Source organism: Nanorana parkeri, unplaced genomic scaffold (assembly GCF_000935625.1).
Source record: "Nanorana parkeri isolate BGI_ZX_2015 unplaced genomic scaffold, ASM93562v1 scaffold219, whole genome shotgun sequence".
NCBI classification, from domain to species: domain Eukaryota; kingdom Metazoa; phylum Chordata; class Amphibia; order Anura; family Dicroglossidae; genus Nanorana; species Nanorana parkeri.
Window position 1 is genome coordinate 566286 of NW_017306487.1, and position 21737 is coordinate 588022.

Here is a 21737-nt window from a genome sequence, read left to right on the forward strand (position 1 = left end):
TAAAAATAACTTTCTTGCATGTTTCACTGAAGATAACCATACACATCATTTACAAATCAACAATACAAACTAGCAAATCAACAGATATGAGCTTTGTTATTTATAATCAGACAGGGGTTAAGAAATGACTGGACCTGCAAAAAATAGATACTTTTTCAGCTTGCTAAGAAATTTTTGCAGCCCAACATTCACAATCAAGGATGTGAATGTAAAAGGTAAAAGTTATTATTAGAAGGGGTTGCCTGGCTGTTATTGGCTTTAACACTTTAGGTCACCACAACACAAGGATTCAGATTTGAAGCTCAAAGTGATGTCAGAACTCCTGATCTGGATACTTTTTCCAGGTCAGTGACTCAAAGTATAGAAGCATTTGGGTCAGCATGATTCCAAGACAACAAGCATTTTCAAAGGGAAAGGTTAGCAATGGCAGCCTACATATTCTTTCAGTACATTCCTTTCAGGCTTACTCTATATTTGGCATTTACCATGACTACACTATCAAGCTAGCTTGTGGAAGCTCTAGGTTGTCATTTGTTTTGAGCATCTCAGCGCAATAAGTGATAACCAAAGACTTGATTCAGAAAGATATTAAAATATTGGGAGGCAGTGCTAAACTTCACCAAGCACCCGGCAAATGGCTCAGCATACAGGACCTGTGGATGTTATTTTCTGACATGGTGGTTTTAATGCAGCATTTGAGCCTCAGCTGCCTATTGATCTGTGTTGCTCCTCTGGAGCTGCCACCCAAAACATGTGTTGCATATTCCTTTGAATTCAGTGGTCATATGAAGCTTGCTGAACTCTTTCTCTGTGTGTCCTCCATACAACATGGGCAGCACTTAATACCAGAATGTGATCGAACCTCAGATTACCCAAACAATTTTGCCATTAATCCAAAATTACAATCAAATACTTAGTAAATATCAATATTTGATTCCACTGAGTTGCCAAAAATGTTTCCAATTTCCTTTCTTCATGCCTACAAAAAATGAAGTGCTCTGACCCTACATAGCTGACCAAAATAATTTGGCTGTCTACTATATGTTTTAGTAAATAAATGAACTAAGACACACAGTTTTTACATGTAAATAACTGTATTTATAAAGCCACAGATTGTTCTGTAAAGTTTTACCACAATTGTAAAAAGATGACAATTCTTAGGAAAACCAGCTGAAAACAGTCATTGGAGGAGAAGAGGGAGGTACACAAAGCATATTTATATTATATAGGTGTATGTAGATACTTAAATCTGCCATTGGGGTGCTTCTGGAGGGATGACGGTCAACTAAAATCAACTAAAGTTTAAATTGTCTGTTATCCAGTTTCTACAGCAAATTAAGAGACAGAGCTTCCACCATTAATGTCCAGCTGTCCTTTTTATTCAGGGCTGTTCATGTCTGGAACTAGATGGAAAGTACGGTACTGAACATGTCAGTGGTCATCATATTTCAGAAACATGTTGATGGCCCGAAAAAAGTGTTTCCTGACAAAACGGGTTGACAAGGACCATGCCACTGCTTCGGTAGTCGCCATTAGCTGGGGAGCGAGGCTCTGAGAGATGGTCCTGTGGAAAAATATAATGTTACAATCACAATATGAACACTGCATCATTTAATTATATATAAAATGACACTTGTTAAGTAAGTCTAAAGGCTAAAACTACTCAAAACTGATTTCTCAGACTTGTGCATAAGCTTGGATCTAAAGCAGAGGTAGGCAACTTTGACACTCTAGCTATTCTGGAACGACAAGTCTTATGAGGCATTGCAACACTCTGACAGCTACAGGCATGACTCCCAAGGGTATGATGATGCATGATGAGATTGGTTTCACCACAGCTGGAGCGCTGAGTTTGCCTAACCTTGGTCTAAAGCATCCCTCTGTTTTGTTATAACTGATTGCAATCTAAAACAGACATACACCAGTAACATCCCAAGTGCTGATTCCAACATGGCTACATAAGGAACGTTCCAAATTTCAGAGGTCCAACAAAAGCCGCACTCCACGGGGATTCCACCGGGATAAAATCTTTTACTTAATAACAGAGCAGTAACGTACACACAATTTAAATTTCTCACACAGATCCTCAGCCTCCTAATGCGTTTCACCCGTTGGGCTTAATCATAGAGATTGATTAAGCCCAACAGGTGAAACACGTGAGAGGCTGTGGATCGGTGTGGGGAATTTAAATTGTGTGTATGAAATACCTGTCCTCCTCTGCATCTTCTAGTGCTGGTAGTCCCATGCAAACAGCATTGATCGATCTATACACTGGAAAGAAGATTTGTACAGCCCCTTTAATTTATCTATATGCAAGCAGCTGATAAAAAATGAATCTCCTTTGCAAGGTATTAAAAATGTATGCTGCACCATTATAGGTAGTTTATCACTTTTGAAAATGTTATTAATGTGCAATATATTTTGTGTTTGTATTTCTTATGCAATGCAAGACACATACAGTATTTCCTTATCAATTCTCAATTCACAAGCAGCAAACCTTGCCTTATGTTTAATAAATTGTGTGTATATATCATATATTTCTAAAGGATGCAAAGCACATACTGGTTATCCATACACAAGATGGACCAGGGCCTATCAATATATAACCTTTTATGAACTGTCCTTCCCATTTTTCTGAATCCTTTCATTTCTGCTCTTGTGGAATACGGAGTTGTGGATAATTTATCAAGAATTCTGGTTTGGGGGTAAATGCTAATCCAATGAAATGCTTATCGCATACGCCAGTTTAAATACTTATATACAAATTTTGCATTTGTTACAGCAGACATATATTCAGGGCCGGATTTCCCACAAGGCCAACCAAGGCCCGGCCTTGGGGCAGCAGGGAGTAGTGGGGCAGCAGGGGTGTGGAATTCCTATCTCCAGAAGCCCGGGACATGCAGTTCCGGGCGCCGGGCGGGTAGCAGTTTTCTACATTTAGCCCTGCTTTGGGAAAGCAGAGCTAAATGTACAGCGGGGAAGTCGCCGCTTGTTTTGCACAAGTGATCTTGGTGGTGCCACCTTGTATGCAGCTTGCAGGTCTGCATTCTCCATGGGGGGGTTTTGCGTGTAGGGGGGCACTTTGAGGAACCTGGCCTTGGGGCAGCAGAGAGTAAATCCGGCCCTGCATATATTGTGATAATGATGTATCCACTGTTTATTTGTAATTGTGGGTATTATTCTTGAATTTTATAACAGTTTTATGCAGTAAATAGTCAAGGTGCAGTACAAAAATCATATGCAGGGAGACAACATAATAATGAGCAAAGGGGCGGGACGTCTTAAGACGCCCACCCGCTCTGAGCAGACTTCCGTCCGGCCGTTCACGAACGGCCATGGACGGAAGGTGGTTAAAGCAGAACTCAAGGTAACATTTTTAAAAAATTAAAATATGTTGTGTAACAAATAATTAACTCATGAGGTATATGCCACCTCCTACAGTTTCATTGATGCCAGCTATGTAGCTATCACTATCCTTCCAGTGCTGCGACTATGAGAAATGCAGCTCTCATACACAGAAGCCATACTTTTGTTTATCCCCCCCCCCCTACCCTTTGTTGAAGCATAATATGCCTTGTATTTTGTGAACCATTCCTAAAATACAAGGCGTACTGTGAATGAGCAAGGGGAGAGGAGGGGGGATAAAGGCCAGTACAGTTCCTGTGTATGAAAGCCACAGCTCTCATAGTGCCGGAAGTATAGCATGAGCTACATATCTGGCATCTATGAAACTGGAAATAATAAAGAAACTGCAGCGATCCTGGAAGTGGCATACACGTCATGAGAATCAACTATTTGCTACACTGTATATTTTAATTAAAATATTTTGCCTTAATATAGGCCAGTGGTTTAACACATACGCATTATAGGTTTATTAAGGAATGGTGCTCTTTTGTCCCTAACAAGAACTCTCTACAGAGCTGTATAACTATTTAATTTTGTGGTCTGGTCTCATCAATTTAGTGTATGGCGAGCCCAACCTTTTTTTTTAGTTTTGAATTTGAGTGGGGAAGGATTAAAGCTCTGTTAGAGAGATTTCCCCTTGCTTGCTGTAATGACACCAATTTCACCAAACAGGAAGTGTGGGGAAATTTGCAACAGGGGCACAATAAAAAGCTGACAGGGTAAAACATTTTGTTTTTTTTGGTTGGCCATACACCTTAAAGCAGAAACCACTCCTTTCCTGTCTCCCTGCTGGACAGAAAGCTCCTTCCAGTGCTTACACTAACTACTCCTGGTCCCGTCCGCTGCTATTGCCCTGCTGAGAATTCTAATAATTCCAGATATGAAACACACAGACATACTCTACTGCCCTCTCCCAAACTGTTTAAACTGAAATGCACCATCTGCTATTGTCATGTCTAAAAAAGTATCCCTGTTGTGTTCTGTTACCCTATGTGGAGCGTAATGAGGAGTACTAGCTTGCACCATCTTATTGGGGAGATGGTTTCAGTAGAGCCATCATGTGTTCTTACACCAGCACGTGTTCAGGGATAAAACAAACACAATTTTTTTAATTCTATCTTCTCCACTAAAAACTCAAACCTTTATTACTAATCACCAGTACAGACAAACCGTTCAATGAGTCCTTGAACACTTCTTCCTGGACAATATGTCCCAAGAGGGAGCCTGCTAGTTTTTAGAACACAACAGAAGAGCCCCATTGTCCCTTTGGGTCATTTTTTCCCTATATTTCTAATTTTCTAATTTTTATTACAATATTTTCAGTAGAGGAGCTTTACTTTGAAAATGTTATGGACAATGGCTTGGGATAAAAATTCGGAAGGATTTAAACAACTCTGCTTTTTTGGTGCTGTCCTCTGTTAGGTGGATGGACGATTGGATGGACTATTTAGCCCAATGCTATCATTCCATATTTTGAGCTGACATTGGAATATGCCCGACTCTGCCTTTGTAGAGAAATAGGAACATCATTCTCTTACTAAATCTGTCATCGTGTTAAGGTCCATCAGCCATCACAGGTTCTCTGTTATATATTAAAATGTTTTAACGTACTGTATGAACTGACTCCACACTATTACTTAATATTCACATAGGCAATTAGCTTCACTATACTGGTGATCCCCAGTGGTCCATGGAATACCACAATCTGCCATCCATTTTTCCAGCCATTAAACAGTCATGGCAAATTGATAGGCTCAGATGTATTTAGCATTCATGTATATGGATAAGGTATGTTTTATCTCTTGCCCTCAGGCTAAGAATAAAATTAATCAGACATCATATAATTTATCTTTGTCGAATACCAAGTTCTCCTCTACAATTCTCTCTTAAATACTCTGAAAGCCATAGAGGGCTACTGAATCAAAATTTGACTTGTATTGTCAGGTACGGTTTTCACTTAATTTGTTCTACAGCTGAGCAGATCCTGTTGTAACCACTTTCTTCAGAGGAAAGGAAAAGTGTCTGTGTTACTATAAGCAACCAATCATTGGTTGAAACTATCATTTCTCTTGTGTAGGTTACAAAAATAAAATCATGCATGTTAGGTAAAACCCCATTTGTCTGTGTTTTGTAAAAGATACCCATAGACCAGAACATATTTTTAAATGTAATGTATCCAATAAACAATTTATAGTGCTTTCAAATCATTTTCTGTATTGAACTGTATTGAAGAACATTTTGCAGCTTGCCTTAAAATATTTGGAAAATGCTCTTTTGTGTTCGCTATTAACCACTTTTGACCAGGTGTTTACACCCCCTTCCTGTCCAGGCCATTTTTCAGTATTCAGCGCTGCAGTACTTTGACTGACATTTATTCCGTCATGCAACGCTGTACTGAAATTAATTGTATACCATTTTTTGGGGCCAGATAGAGCTTTTTTTTGGTGGTATTTAATCACCACTGGGGTTTTTATTTTTTACTATATAATGAAAAAAGTACCGAAAATAAAAAAAAAAAAACCTGTTCTCACTACGTTATTTTATAAAACATTTATTTTTGGTAAAATATAAAATACAAGGTCACGTTGGGTAAATAGACACCAAACATGTCAAGCCTACCATGTACCATACCCATAATTGACCGTAGGCAACGCTTTGAAAGATTTTACCGCTCATCAGCTTAGTGTTGTCAGTGATTAATGGACCTAAAATTGTTGCTCTCACTGCGATGTTCGCGTCTATATGTAACATGTGCGGCGTAATGGGCGCAATCGACGTTTTCGCACGTATACGCACCCGACGCATGTTTGTGACCCCTAATGTCACCTAGGACCCCCCAAAGAAGCTGATGAAGTAGAGATCTACTTCATCAGCTACTCTCCAGCTTCTGAAGCTTCTGCATTCTGACACCGGAGAGGGGATGGAGGGAGCTCATGCACCGATCTCCCTCTGATGCCCTGTCACAGAGCCACCGTGCTGGTCTCGGGCTCGCACTGGGCACAGCGGAGCTCGGGACCAGCGGGGGGCGCACAGACCAGCACTTATACATCGCTTGTATGTAAACAGGCATCGCATGGGGGTGGAAGGGTGCCCCATTACATTTTTGCTGAGGCCCCATGATCTGTAGTTATGCCCCTGTTAGAACCTCCGTCAGGATTTATTTCCATAATTTCCCCCTTTGGGAATATTTACCCTGAAATCTCTCCAATGGGGGCAAAGAAAAAAAGAACACATTTTAAGTTAGTGAGGGATGGTTAGAACCTCTGACAATGTATTTACTCTGTCTGTAGGATGCCAGCATTCCAATTTTATTTTATGAGTGTCCTATGGACAGAATGTAAAGGACAATCTTCCCAGTGGCGTCATAATCAAAAATATAAACCTAGTAGATATTTTAGATCTATCTTCTTCATCCAAAACTATTTTTGTGGCTGTGGCCTGGCTTTTAAAAGGGCAGTTGCAGATATATAAATCCCTTGCAGGAAGATGGTTTGGACCGTCTTTGAGATGCAATAATTGGTGCCCCATGTGCATATCCTCTTTCCACTCTGTGTAATGTTATCTACTCCATGTGTCCCCTTTCTGGTGTCATTGCAGTTTTCTTTTGATATGCCATCTCCTCAGTATTAGATCATGTTATTACTGTACATCTCTGCAGTGCTTGCCCCATTACCACTGAATGTTTTTTTGTTCCTTGATGGGATATCTTGGGATCACTGATTCACTGATGGGGTGGCCTTTAGGACTAGCATAGGCTACATCAGTGATCTCAAAGTACCGGCCCGCGGCCCAATTGCGGCCCGCGAGCCGGTACTATGTGGCCCGCAGCCCGCGCACAAGTCTGGTACACGGTCATGGAGCGCGTACCAGACTTGCGGGAGCAGCTACATGGTCTGCATCTCTGTCGGATGCAGACCGCAGACCTCTGACTGCAGTGAGCAGAGCGGCAGGGTTATAAGTAACCCTGCCGCTCCCTGTAGACTGTAGACAGTGAGAGGGGAGAGCAGTGGTCTTCCTCTTTCACATGTCACAGGAGTTCCAGCACAGTGCTGTGGTACTATACATAAAGGCCTCATTCAAAAAAGGATTAAAGGAGAACTATGAGGTGAGTGATTTTCACTCAACCTCATAGTTCGAGCCGAAGTGTGACAATGAAACTGTCACACGTCAGCTCTATAGATCGTGAAGTGAGCAGACACATACCGTTGCTCGCTCACTTCTGGATCATGTCCCTGCAGAGAGCCGTGACTGTCAGTCGGGATCCGTCCCGGCAGCGGCGGTCTCAGTATACCACGAGCTGTAGCTCCCGGTATACTGAGCTTTGGGTCACGGGAGGGCGCTAATTTATGTCCTCCCGTGACCCTGAGGAGAACTATGGGAAAAGCACTTACCCCATAGTTCTCCCTACAGGTATTCCCCCCCTCCCTGCTCTGACTGGCGGAACGGATGGGGGATGGGGCGGGTACAGATGGCTCTGCCTCTAGATAGGCAGAGCCAGTTGTCAATCACGCAGCTGTGTGGATCTTGACAGTTCTCCTATAAGGAATTAAGAGCACAAGCATTACACACAAATTGAGACTATAACAGATAGTGATCTTGCATTATACCAGTCCAGCATATATATCTCAATAAAGTGTGTGTGTGTGTGTGTGTATATGTGTGTATGCACCATCATATCACCTCTGATGTTTCCAGAGACTGGATCTCTCTTGGTAACTCCACAGCATGCTTGTTGAAGTAGTCCATGGTTATTGCATTATTCCAGTAACTTAAGTTATTCTCAGGGTTGGAGGCCTTTTTCTTCCGCCTCATGCAGCATACAGTTAATAAAACAGCTGCAAGAAAGACACAGACGTTTAAGTCATTTAATACATTTTAAAGATTAATGAGCAAAAGATAAAAACATGAAGTGCAATTCAGGCAGCCAACTCTTGCTGATAAATAGACGATAAAGCAAGCACTTTAAAGAAAACCTAGACTAAGGGAATATAGAAGCTGGGTTTGCAATCCTCTAGTTACTTGGCTGTCACACTGATTCAATAGCTTTAGTACTTTTTACAGGCCCGTTCACAGCATGCATGCACTATTTTTTCAAACGCACAGCAACACACAGTATTTGCGGTACCGCGTGTTGCAGAATGGCTGATCGCACAGTGGGTGGAAGGTATGTTTGGGGTGCCATTCAAATGAATGGCACACAACACACCTACTGCTCTGCAATAGCATGAGAGGTGTGTTGAGCGGTACTGTGCGTTAATTGCACGGAACCAGGCAATTAACACATGGAGATGGTGTGACCGGGCCCCAAGGCACTGATCTTGCACAATATGCAGATATGGAATTCTGACTTTCCGCTGCTTTTTGTTTTTTATTAGTTTTTATTTTGAAAGTTGCTTACTTTTTTTTTGCTTTGTGCTACAGTGAAATACACAAAAAATACAAGAAACATATGTACTGTAAAGAATAGGGAGAACTAGATAATACAGATTTCCCAACGTAATGTGAACAAGGCAAATTGGCTGACGCGTTGTGTGTTGTTAGTGGAAACAGTCAAGCTGGGTATACATGGTTAGACCTTTGTTTGAATGGCACCCCATTCCCAACACATCTACAAAGATGCACCTGCCTTGCAGTGCTTTGCAGCACACAGTAATGTGCTACCATGAATTGTAATGTAAAATAAAACAAAAAGCATCTCTGGCAAACTCAATACTCCAAGGTCAAGCACTGACCCTCTTCTGGGTTGGGCCATGATCACAACCCTGGCAGTCCATCATCATGGCAGCCTGGGCTCACACTACTGCTGCGGAGAGGGGCACTTGCATGTTGTTATGTGGTGCTATTTTGTGCAGGTGCTATTCTGGCTCAAAGACTGCTGGATTTAAGGTAGGTGTAAAGTGATATTAAAGTCTATCTGCGGGTAAAACAAAAGTCCCCTTGCAATGGGGCTACCCCCTCAATCCAAGGGTTAACTGCTCGGTTTTGTCTGAGGGGATTCTTTTAAACCGTTTTACTTACCTGATCCTTGCTCCCGCTGGCTCCAAGACTGGTGGCCGCAGCCTCTTCTCCCCTCCACTCCAGCATTCAGAGGCCTACTAATATCATCACATCTAATGCAGGGCCCATACCCTGCATTAGACGTAAGGACATTCCACAGCTGGAACAGAAGGGTGAGCGCCAAGCCCTAGGGAAGTAGGGATTCTGTATCCAGTGATAAGATTTAAAGCAGAACTCTGCCCAGAAAACAGGCTACCCCCGCACTGTAAGGGTTAAGTGCTCATTTATCTTAGGTGGTGCAGTGGTCTAAGGATCCTTGAGTCATCAAGTTCTATACACAGTGTTTAGGAAGTGAGGACACTGAGGGGCATACCATCGCTGCAGTGGATGAGGAAACAGGCTTCCGGGACCAGAGTATTAGCCAGCTTGCTTTTTAGCGCCTAGACAAAAACAAGCACTTAACCCTTATTGTGCGGGGCTAGCACCATTGCAAGGATTAAGAACATTTTTTCCCGGAGTTCTGCTTTTAAAGTATTGGAACAAAAGGGCTAGCAAGACAGGCATCCAACTAGCATTGCAGGCTGTGGTAGCCTCTATGTTTTTTCACAAGTATACATTGTACATTAGAAAGGTTGAGTTTATATCTAAGGGGGTTATTCACTGTGAATAACCCCCTTAGTGAATAACCGAGCTGAAGTGAAGTGAGCTGAATGCTGAATGCTGTTCGGCTATTCACTGCTGGCTTGTACGGCTGATTTCAGCTGTACATTGGCTAAAATCAGACCCAAAATCCGCTGCCCTCAGCTGCCTTCGGCTGCTCTGCATGTTCAGCTGGGCTGAAGTGCAGAAGGAGTTCAACTGAGTTCGGCTGAGTCGAAGCTCCGGCAGCTCACTCGCTGCCGTTCGCCCCTATTTTCATAGGGGTGGTATGGCAGCGAGTGAATAGCCGAATGCCGGCGAGGTAGCAACCAGAATAGAAACAAATTTAAATAAATAAATAAAAAATGTTTAAACAGTATTTAAAAAATTTAACAAAATCCGAAAATTAAAAAAAGTTAAAATAAAAGAAAATCCACGCATGCCGACCCCACCGCATGCGACGAACTCCCGCCGCCATCAAATCTGACAGATGCCGGCAAAATATAAACAATTGGGCAGAGCTAGCGGTGACATCACCGCTAGCTGCGCCCAACTGTTTCCTATTGGCCGGCACCTGCCAGAGTCTTCTAGCAGGTCCCAGGCAATAAATAACAACTGGGCGGCGCGAGCCTTGAGATCACGGCTGGCTCCGCCCAGCTGTCACTTGCATGGAGGTTGGTCGGCTTCGGCCAACCTTTCTCCACGCTTCGCCTGTCACTAGGAACCCATATGCTTCAGCTCGGCTGTGCGGCCGACGGCTGCCTTCGGCTGCTGTACTGGCTATTGCGAATAGCCCGTACACAGCAGTCAACTGGACTGAAGGGCTCCAGCAGCCAAATCGAGCAGAAGGATCAACTGAAGCTACGGCTGGATCCTATGGCTCTGTAGTGAATAACCCTCTAAATGACATATTGTACAAAGAATGACCCTATGTTGATGAAACGCTACAAATTCCCAGATGCTGCAGGGTACGCAGTGAACTGTATTTATCATTAGTGCTATTGAAGCATACCTTTTCACAACTGCTAATGAGTGCTGCCAACTCTAGGCCAATCTTATTCTCTGGGGTTTTGCTGACGTTTTCCCAGCCTGCATGCCGTGCACGTTTTCTGTTTTCTGACATCAGCACAAGTAATGAAACGATTGTGCTGCTGTGCGTCTGACTCATAGGTTTCTATTATTTACTTCTGCCATTATTTCACATTTAATCATGTTGCTATAGTTACAGATATCCCCCATCCCTACAGTATGTCAGTACTGTCATGAATTTTAATGTTTCCATGCTGACCAGTTCTCAGCAGCAAACTGATCAGATTTGTAAAATACAGAGGGGGTGCATGGCAACCAATCAGCATCTCTCTTTAGTTTGCTCAGCTGAGATTTGAAAATGAGGCAGAGAAGCTGATTGGTTGCAATGCAAATCTGCTCCAGATTTTGTCTCCTCCAGTATTAATAAACTCCCCCCAGAGAGTGGCGTTTGGAAGTATTGAATAGAACAAAGGAAAAGTACTTGTGTAATGCTGATGGCATTATCAGATTATTTGATTATGGTATAGTTATTTAAAGAAGGGCAAAAAAAACCCTTAACCCTTGCAGTGGGGCTACCCGCACACTGCAGGGGTTAAGTGTTTGTTTTCAGAGGCGTCGCCAGGCCGGGTGTCACCTGAAGCGGCTCCCGAGTGTAACCCGCTAGGGCGTTATCACGCATAAAACTGCCACCAGCCATCTTGGTGATGGATGCCAGAAGAGAGAGGAGGGAAAGTTCATCTGGCGGGATAAGGTATGCTGCCAGGTCCCCTCCTATCTCATGCAGCTATCAGGCTTTTTAGGGTCCATGACCGAGTGCCCGACCTTTCAGAAGGGGTGACAGGAAAATGACTGTCAATCATTTTGGTGACGGCGTCACCCAGAGTGGGCCGCACCCCCGCCACTACTCACCCGATCCCAGCTGGCTCCTAGACTGGTCCCTTCAGCCAGTTTCCTTCTTTGCGGCAGCAGTGGAATGTCCCTCAGCGTCCTCACGTCCTATACACTGTATAGAACGTGATGACTCACAGGGCCTTAGATTGCGGGAGCGGAGGAGTAGAGTGGCTCCAGTGACCGTTCTAAGAGCTTGCTGGGATCGTGGTTTGAGGTAAGTATATCTCTATTATTGTTAGCTCCCTAGACAAAATTAGCACTTTTTCTGCACCCTCCCCCACCAGAAAACAGTTGAAGACCAGCCAGAAGAGGCGAAGGTAAATGATTCGGTAAAATGAATATTATTTGTAGCCCAACTGTTGGACATGTTGTATACAGTACTGCTGGTATTAGTAGTGCTCTATAGTAGGTGCCATTCTGCATTGCAGCAATAGAGGCCTGCAAATCTCAGCAGTACTTTATACAGCAATGCTATTTTGTTCTATTTTTCAAACTTTATTTTTTGTGGTTTCTTCAGGAGTTGTGGATTGGAGGGCTTGTGTTTTGTTTTTTGGTGGGAGGGGCCCCCAAAAAATATTGCACCAGGTCCCTTTGTTTCTTAGGTCTGCCACTGGTGCCCACATCTGATTGGATGGAGGTACTGTTGATTCAAAGAGTGTCAGGGGGAGGCGGCAGACAGGGGTTCCCATTGAGCAAATTTCATCCAGTTCATCAAGAAATTTGCTCATTGTGTAACCAGCATTACACCCCATTCACACCTAGGCGTATTGTAATATGCGCGTCTGTCGCGCAACCGTCACGCGGTTTTTTTACCACGATTCGCGGTAAAAAAGTCGTGCGATCGTCGCGCGATTCCAAAGGCTACTTGGCTGTATCCCAATGGAAAACGCCCTACAAAACGGCCCAAAGTAGTCCCGGGACCTTTTCAGGCGTGGGCCGTTTTGTAGGGCGTTAGGGACGGGCGGAAATACGGCGAGGTGGGAACGAGGGCATTGACTACAATGCAATTTATATTTTTGACCGTTTTGTAGAGCGTTCGTCGAGCGTAGAACGCCCTACAAAACGGTCAGGTGTGAACGCAGCCTTATGCTCTAGTGACCATGCAAGGACCAGTTATTAAATGAATTGGATACCCCATGTACAAAGTCATAACAACTTCTGAATACAAGATTGTATTAGGTATTGAATAGCTAGGATCATAGATGTAGATGTACATTCATTACTATGCATGGTCCATGTATGATAGCTATATCACACATTTAGCATGAACAAAGTCTGGTTCTGCGAAATGTCTAGACCTGTTACATTTTAGCATAAACAACATTTTTTTTAGATTTGTCCACCCGAAAAATGTTTACCACAAGAGTAATAAATGTATTTAATGACTAATAATGTTCATGAAGGAATAAGATAACCCATAAAGCAGGAGATTATATTACACATTTTGCAAATAATTCTGCTCTGCTAGGAAAAGTGAATTCAACTTTACACACAGGAATAGATGTTATGCAATAGAAAGTGCAAAAAGTGTTCAAAGAAAATCGTGATCTTCTATTGTCCTAATAATAGTCCAATCTAAGAAGCAAGGCACCGTGCTCCAAATAAACACTGTGATGCAAACAGATAACCCTCTCCTACTGCAGAGCCGAGCAGCTAAGGTAACTTGCTCACCAGAAGGATGGTCCTGGAGGGACCATGGAAAAGCACCTTCCCAATGTTGAGGGGTTGTGTCCTGGTATGGCAGGGAGGGAGGGTGTTCGCTCATCCTCCACCCTCTCCCACATTTCCTGCCCTGCCAGGCCTGTGCTCGGATTAATGCTTAATTTAAGAGCCTAACTTTCCTACCAGACCTAAAGCAGGGATCCCAACCTGAAAGAAGCACTTTCAGGGAGGTGTCCCTCTCATTTCAGGGAGGTGCTCTCTCCCCTCCCCCCCATCCACAGAGGAGTGGTTAGGGGGGGCTGGGAGAGAGCACCCCCCTGAAATGATGGCAGATAGCACAGGAAGCAATAGCTTCTTTGCTATCTGCAGGCTTTCTTTTTTTTTAGTATTCTGACAGTTGCAGTAGTCAGAATAATTTTTGTTTTTTAAAAAAAGGCATAAGAATGCATAGCTAGATTCCTATTGGCTATTGCACTTTGCAATAGCCAATAGGAAACTAGGTAATGCACCCGCCCACTGCTGCTTTCAATCACCAGAAGAGGACCTGAAAAATTCAGGTCCCCTCTGCTGATTGACAGCAGCAGTGGGCGGGTGCATTAGCTAGTTTGCTATTGGCTATTGCAAAGTGCAATAGCCAATAGGAATCTAGCTATGCAATGGTATGCCTTTTTTTTTTCTTTTCTGACTGACGACGGGCCGCGGCTCCCGATGTCAGAAAAGAAAAAAAAAAACGATCGCAGGGAAAGGTTTAATCTGCTCGATCGAGCAGATTAAACCTTTCCGGGAGAAAGTGTTTCTCTCCGGGGCGGCCGGGAGCCGCTATCTAATAGCGGGAGACTCCCGGTGCGTCCGGGAGAGTTGAGATGTCTGCCTAAAGGGTGTTGGATCAGCTGAGTCGGACGTGCTCTTCACATCGGTGGGCTTCGGCTGAACCGAAGCCCACCGATGTGCAACTGATTTTAGCCGATGTATTGTTGAAATCAGCCGTACAGGGCCGAAGTGAATAACTGAACAGCGTTCGGCTCACTTAACTTCAGCTCAAATAATCACTCGGCTGCCTTTGGCAGCTTAGTGAATAAGCCCCTAATTATCTGTGTACTTCCTGAGCTCTGCTTGATCAATGTGCATATGGATTTCCCACCATACCTAACAGTCAGAATGATTAGTAATTGACATCATGGCTTCCCTCTGGAAAGATGAACATTAATGCATATCTAAACCCAAAAACAAAACTGTAGTATATTGTACCATACTAGTCCATAAAGTCAATTTTCCTTTATTTTCACCTAGTGATCCGGCCAGTAACACACTTCCTGTCTTATTGTGGCTCCACTCTATGGAGGAGCAAAGAAGCCACCCTTGAAAAGCAGTAGGGATGCACCGATACCGGTATTTCGGTATGGAGTGCCGATATTTTTTTTCCGACTCTCGTGGATACCGAATAATATAATTTTTGGCATGTCATTTCTTAATGGCTTGCATTACTGGGGGTGTGACAGGGGTGTGCCCATTGCCTAAATGCATTGTGCTAGGTGTCTCTCTCATTTAAGAATGTTGAGATGCATGCTTTGCACTGGGAGCAAAGAGAAATAGTACTTCCGGGTATGGGGCACAGGTGATTCTTTCCTCTTTTTCCCGTGATGCAGTGATGGGTGCCTGAGCAGCCAATTGCCATGCACCGTCACTGTCACATGAGGGTGGAGGGTCCTTAGACCTGTGCCAGCTCTGACCAGAGGGACTTGCAACTTACACAGGGCATCTTCTACCCACTCTGCACAAAGGAAGACAAGGACGGGTAATGGAGGCATCTGGCATTTAAATCAACCTGTTGTTTCATCACAGGTTTAGTTTAAAAGAGGTTCTTTAAGGTAAAGTTTCATTTTATCAACATTGCCTTAGAAGTATTCTCTGGTAAGTGATACGTTCAGTTATCTCCCCTTCTGCTACTTACCGGCTGGCTACCTGTAGTACTCCTCTGCCAATCATTTATGAATGGGCCTATTGTGCTGCTAGGAACATTGCTGTCAAGCCTACTTCAGTGTACAAACTGAAATGCCAACCTCCAGTTACATTATAGAAAGAAGGGAAAGCAGTCCACAAACTAATATGACAACCTCCACTTACATTATAGAAGGAAGGAAAAGCAATGCAAACTGTCCAGAGTTAAGACCTGCTCATGCTGTGGTTGGGTATCCTCAGACATAAACAGATACAGCTTCATAATGATACTGAAGAAGTATTTGTATGAATTCTGTAGGAGAGGATGCATGTGCCAACTTTCAGGAAGAATGCATATTTAGCTGGACCTGGTGCAAGTAAGGAACAAGTGATTTAAAGTAAGCTGTTCAATGTATTTTTATACACGTTTGTGCACCTACAAGACAGCAATGCTGTGAAAATGTACATTTACTGTATATGGTGTAATGCATATAAAGCACAGTAGGTGGCAGTAAAGACTCTTTATTTGGCAGCCTTTATAAAGAATGCTTTTACATGATTACTTGCTACATTTTAGTAGGCGATTTAATAACGCATTTCCAATAATATGAAAGCAATAGAATTTGTGCATAAAATATCAGCCCGCACAACTCATATATCACTTATGGGTGGACACAGGTGGGTTAAAACACCCACAAGCTTCCTAAATCAATTGAAAGTCAAGCAGTGGCATATCATCTAGAGTTCCTCGCTGTCAGCAAGAGAAAAGTCTCATTCTGATGGTTTTATTCACTATGAAGTGAAATAAAACTTCAACCAGCAACCAGCCCAACCCTCCTAAAGTATGACTATGGCAGGTAGGTAGACATGGGTACCCACAGAAATATTTACACTGGTGTCTTTAGTGACCACAGATCTTTGAAACCTAGATGCCCAGACCGAATTAAGCAGTGTCAGTACACATCAGTTAACTTTACAATTACTTTATCATTTATTTGCCTACCTATACTAGTATTGGTACCGGTGCCGGTATTTGGGTGAGTTCTTGTGCCCAAATGCCCGATACTTACCTCCGATACAGTGCCGAGGGAGCATGGTGCCGGCTTCCTTTCCAATTGGCTGAGAAGCCAGCTTCAGTTGTTGGTATGCAGCCTGGCTTTCTAACCAATCAGGAAGCCTGGCGGCAGGTCATCACTCGCGTCCTGGCTTCCTGATTGGTCTGGAAGCCACGTTGCACAGCAACAAGTGAAGCAAGCTTCCTGGCCAATCAGGAAGCCGGGAGGTGGGTCATGACAAGCCGTGCGGCTTCCTGATTGGCTAGAAAGCCAGCTTCCTGACCAATCAAGAAGCGTGACGGCACCTCATAACTCGCTGCCCAGCTTCCTGATTGGTCAGGAAGCCAGGCAGCCTCGGCAAGTGAAGCCGGTGTTCTTTCACTAGAACACTGGCTTCCCAGGCAATCAGGAAGCCAGGCGACGGGTCATGAACCGCCACCCGACTTCCTGATAATTGGGGCACAAGGCACCGGTTACTTAGTACTTGGTATCGGCGAGTACCGGGAAAAAAAATATCGGTACTTCTACTCGATACTGAAAAACCGGTATCGGTGCATCCCTATAATAAACCCATGAATGTTTAAGTAAAATGCAGAAGCATAATTTACATACTTGCCTAATTGCTGTCATTCAACCGACAAAGCCCTCGTTTCTGCAAAATGATAATTAGAGGATCTTCCTGTATACAGTTATGCCTGTAAGGTGGCTCCTTGCTTTCAAGGGTCTCACTGGAGCCACCCTTACGTGCACGATCTCAGTACCATGCTGCGTCCGCAAAGAGCTGCCACAGACATAGATAGCTTTGTCTGTGAACTGCAGTGCTGCCCCGCCAGCAGCTTTTAGATTGGCAGCTGGTTGGCCTGTAATTGCCCCTTCATGAATGACATAACAGTGCACGCTCCATGATAGGAGGTTTGGGGAAGTGGCAGAGAACAATCAGAGACTGGTACAGCGGTGGTCATCTAAACAAAGGTAGAACATTTGTTTCAGAGCAAAATTAAGAAAAATAAAAGCTCTGCAGTTTCCTTGATCGAGAGAGAAACATTAAATAAGAGTTAAAAGTGACATTAAAGTCAAACTTTTTTAAAACTATTTCAAATGCTGAATAAACTACTTACAATAAATGCTTGATGTTTAAAAGTTTTAGTTTCCTGCAGAATCAACTGGTCCTGAGTACTGGCCCTGATATCCTGTTTTAGGGTGGTCCATGTCCCTTGCTGGGTCCTATGGAGCCACTGTTGTGTGTGCTAGTAAGCTGTGTGTGTCTCCACAAACATACAGACACAGCAAGGCAAATCTCTCGCCTGCTCCCTGATCCCTGCTTACCCGATCGTCTTTCCTCTCTTCTCCATTCTCTAAGCTAGTAGATGGACAGCTGCTGGAGACTGCTCTGTCCCCTGTAATCTTGTACTGGACAGGACGTTCAGGGAAGCCAAGCTGAGAGAGTTGGAGTCAGTGGATCAGAAACATGATGACTGTATGTGTTTGGGCAAAAATTGAAAGTAGTACTTTGCTGGCAATGTATATTTGTTTAATCAGAACTTATTATTAAAAAAATATATTTTTTAATATTATTTTAGGGTTTAATACTACTTTAAAAGAATACAGGGTGCTCAACACTTGAGTTAGCTGGCTTTTCCTTCCCTGTACTTCCTTATCATATGACACTCAATCGACATAGCGCCGTTTAGCCTGTACCAGTATTCTCTGTAAGCCAGTTTGGAATGTTGTTCCTCATTCTGCAAACAGCGACTAGAAAGCTCTGACATCAAATGATTGATTTTTTCTTATTGGAAATGAAGAGCTCACTACTGTGCCTCACGGGTTCACTCTTGTTTTTCTAGCAATCGACCTATACATATTGTAGTTGTCTTTTCTACAACATGACTGCTGCTACATAGAAAGAAGAATTAATTTTCTCTCTGCTGAGTTCCCTAGCTTCATTCCTCTGTGATCAAGAGCTCTGCATGTTTCCAAACTACCTTTCCAGTGAGCTCAACTTCATCTGTCAGAATGACTCATGCTCCAATTGATTCTTGGTAATCAACTGGAAAAAATGCAGCAAGCTGGCTCTTTCTCTATGGATCCCTACAATGACTCTCATCAGAAACACGTTGGACACTTAATAGTGTTATATGGCATTCTAGAAAAAAATATTATAACAGTCATAATAATAATAAAAATAATAATAATACTACATATATATGAAGTCGATGATATGTTTTGAATGCAATTGTTATGAAATATTAACGTGTGACAGTTTCATTGTCACACGTCGGCTCGAACTATGAGGCTGAGTGATTTTCACTCGCCTCATAGTTCTCCTTTAAAGTTGAACTCCAGGCAGATGTAAAAGACACAAAATAATGCAACACTGTATTCATTGATACATTATTAAAGTCACACTAAACTCAGCAGTTACATCTTAAAAATGCATTCAAGTACCTTAACTATTAACAAAAATATATCTTATTTGTGTATCATTCAGCTGTAGTTTCTCAAATCACCTCTGAATTGGTGCTGACACTGTCCTTCCTCCTGGAGGGTGACTACTTTTGTTCTCCATGGTCCCTGTGTGTGTTGTAAAGTAGCCACCGCTTCAACCTCACCCCTGTGATAGACCACAGTCTCATGTTTAGTTTACTAATTTGTATTGTGATTGTAGTCCATCATGGGAGCGAGCTTGGAGTAGCGACTACTTTACAACACACACAGGGACCATGGGGGAGGAGACTGGTGCCAAGGACTGAAGTAGCAAGGACCCTAAATGAAAATGGGAACTTAGTGGGGGCACCCCTACTGTAGGGTTAAGAATAATTATGCCCAGAGTTCTTCTTTAACCCTTTAAAAGTGACATTTAATGTAAAAAAAAAAGGAAACTTCTGCCGCAAAATAACAGATCCCCGATCAGATTCTGTTTGTAGTTTGAACTGTCTGGGGGTCCTGGGTGACATCATTGACCAAATATGCTTAACCCCTTAAGGACCCAATGACAGAATTATTCCGTCATGTGTCCTTAAGGGGTTTTTAAACAGACTGCTGAGACTCTGTTTACTTTTATAGAGCCGGCTGTCGGCTTTATAATAGAAGCGATTCTGGCGAGCCAGCTGCCGCCGGATCGTTTCTATGGGTCGGTAAAGTGCCCGCCCCCCCTGCCGTGTTTCCCGGGCTCCGCCGTGTTTGCATGTCTGGTGCGGGAAGCTGGGGAGGAGAGTGGCGAACTTCCGTTCACCGATCTCCTCCCCGCTCTATGGAACCGGGAGCGACACGTATTGCATCACTTCTGGTCCATGAGCTGTCATTGCTCTGCTACTGAAGCCCAGTAATAATCTATTGAAGTGCGATCTGCACTTCAATAGCTTATTTAAAGTGGAAAGATGACAACGGGGGTCTTTTGGACCCCCAGTATCACCTTTAAAGAGGACCTATTACTGCCAATATGCTATCATATGGGGTCTTGTAAGCCCCCTTTTGTGATAGCAGTTAAAGTTAAAAATAAATAAAAAAAAACACTTTTTACAAATAATATTAAATAAAATAAATGTAAAAATAATAAAACATTTTTTTAAAAGTCCCTTGCCCCTGTGAGCGACCACGTGTTCACGTAAACACACGTCGGGTACACCTATGTACGTAAACGACGATCACACTATACATGTTGGGTATCGCCTAGCACAACAGGGTGAGAACAATAATTCGAGGGCCAATACTTATGTGTATCCCTAAACTGATGACCTGTAGGGGCTTTTAAAGCATCGTCTGTGGACTTTCTAAAGGGTCCTTAAGGGATTAATTGTGGTCATTATTTTGTGTACAAATAGAAGCTGGCCAGGGATTTATCGATGTGTAACGGTAGTACAAGTTCATGGGACAAGATCATGGGGCAAGATCATCGGGCATTGAGTCATTGTGGCAACATTGTTGGGCAGCGGGCCATTGTGGTATCGTGATTCATGCTAGCTCTACATTGTGGGACATCATTTATTCCAATTAATCAATAAAAAGAGCTGGAAGGAGAAGAGCCTGATCACATGACTTTGACAGGTCATGTGACTGTGCCTCGCTTTAATCATGGAGTGTTCTCTGCAACCTAATACAGAGCATACTAAGACCCCTTTCAAATGGGCTGATCAGGAGAGGATCCGTGCGCAGATCCTCCCCTGATCAGAGCGGTACTGATCGGATGTTGCCGCGGTGACATCCATGTCCGTACAGTTTTTTCCTTCATCTTGCAACATGTGTCCTTTTACGTCAGATTACCCCCGATCCGGCAAGTCTAAACGGAACACTGTTCCATCTGTTTTTTCTGACCCAGCCAGAGCCGGGGGGTAACCAAGGTGTAAACGGACACTCATCCGTTTACACATGGCTGCCCATAGACTTACATTGGGAATCTAATTGGTTCTGCCTAAAAAAACTGACAGATGGACCCGATCAGAGCGGCAGTCTGAAAGGGGCCATACTGTAAAATGCAGGCACAGTGTGTAGTAAACAGTGTCCAGCTTCTCCATTATAAACTAGCCCCTTTGTTTTCCAAAGCAGTCTGTATTTTACTATGAAGCTCAATGATTTGTATTTATACCTATGATGTACTGATTATTTGTTTCCATTTATGCATTTATCAGTTTTCACCAGGCAGAAAAAAATGTGACCAACCAATGATCCTCTACATATGCCATAGCCATATTCATTGTGAAAGTAGGCATGCCTCCTAAACATTCTAAATGCTTGTGCCAATTCTGCTGTGAGAGCTCAGACACAGAGGCATCCCCAGGCCAGGTGTGGCCGCCGGGTGTCACCCGCTGAGACACCATCACGCACGCGCAAGACATCGTCATGCACTTGTATACTGACGTCATGTGCACTTAACTGCCGGCGGCCATCTTGGTGCCACCAGGTCCCCTCCTCTCTCCTGCAGTTGAAGGGCTCTTGGTCCATGACTGAGTGCCTGACTGCTCAGAGTGTGCGACACCAAAATAATCGCCAGTCATTTCGGTGTCACTCCCTCTGATGGTGTCCATTGGTGCGGGCCGCACACCCCTTGTGATGCCACTGCTCAGACACCTTATAGTATCGAACACAGTTCAATACCCCTAAGCCCCTATTCACTCTAGCAGCGCA

At 43.5% G+C, this 21737-nt stretch overlaps 1 protein-coding gene across 1 annotated transcript in view; it reads right to left on the reverse strand.

Annotated features, from left to right (window-relative positions):
• Window positions 1–1098: 1098 nt before the first annotated feature.
• Window positions 1099–21737, reverse strand: part of TMEM108 (transmembrane protein 108) — a 152290-nt gene continuing 131651 nt past the window's right edge. Inside the window, exons 5-6 of the mRNA XM_018555947.1 lie at window positions 8086–8240; window positions 1099–1564 (exon numbers count right to left, since the gene is read on the reverse strand). Coding sequence (XP_018411449.1) covers window positions 1442–1564; window positions 8086–8240 — 278 coding nt within the window. The 3' untranslated portion in view covers window positions 1099–1441. The remainder of the gene's footprint in view (window positions 1565–8085; window positions 8241–21737) is intronic.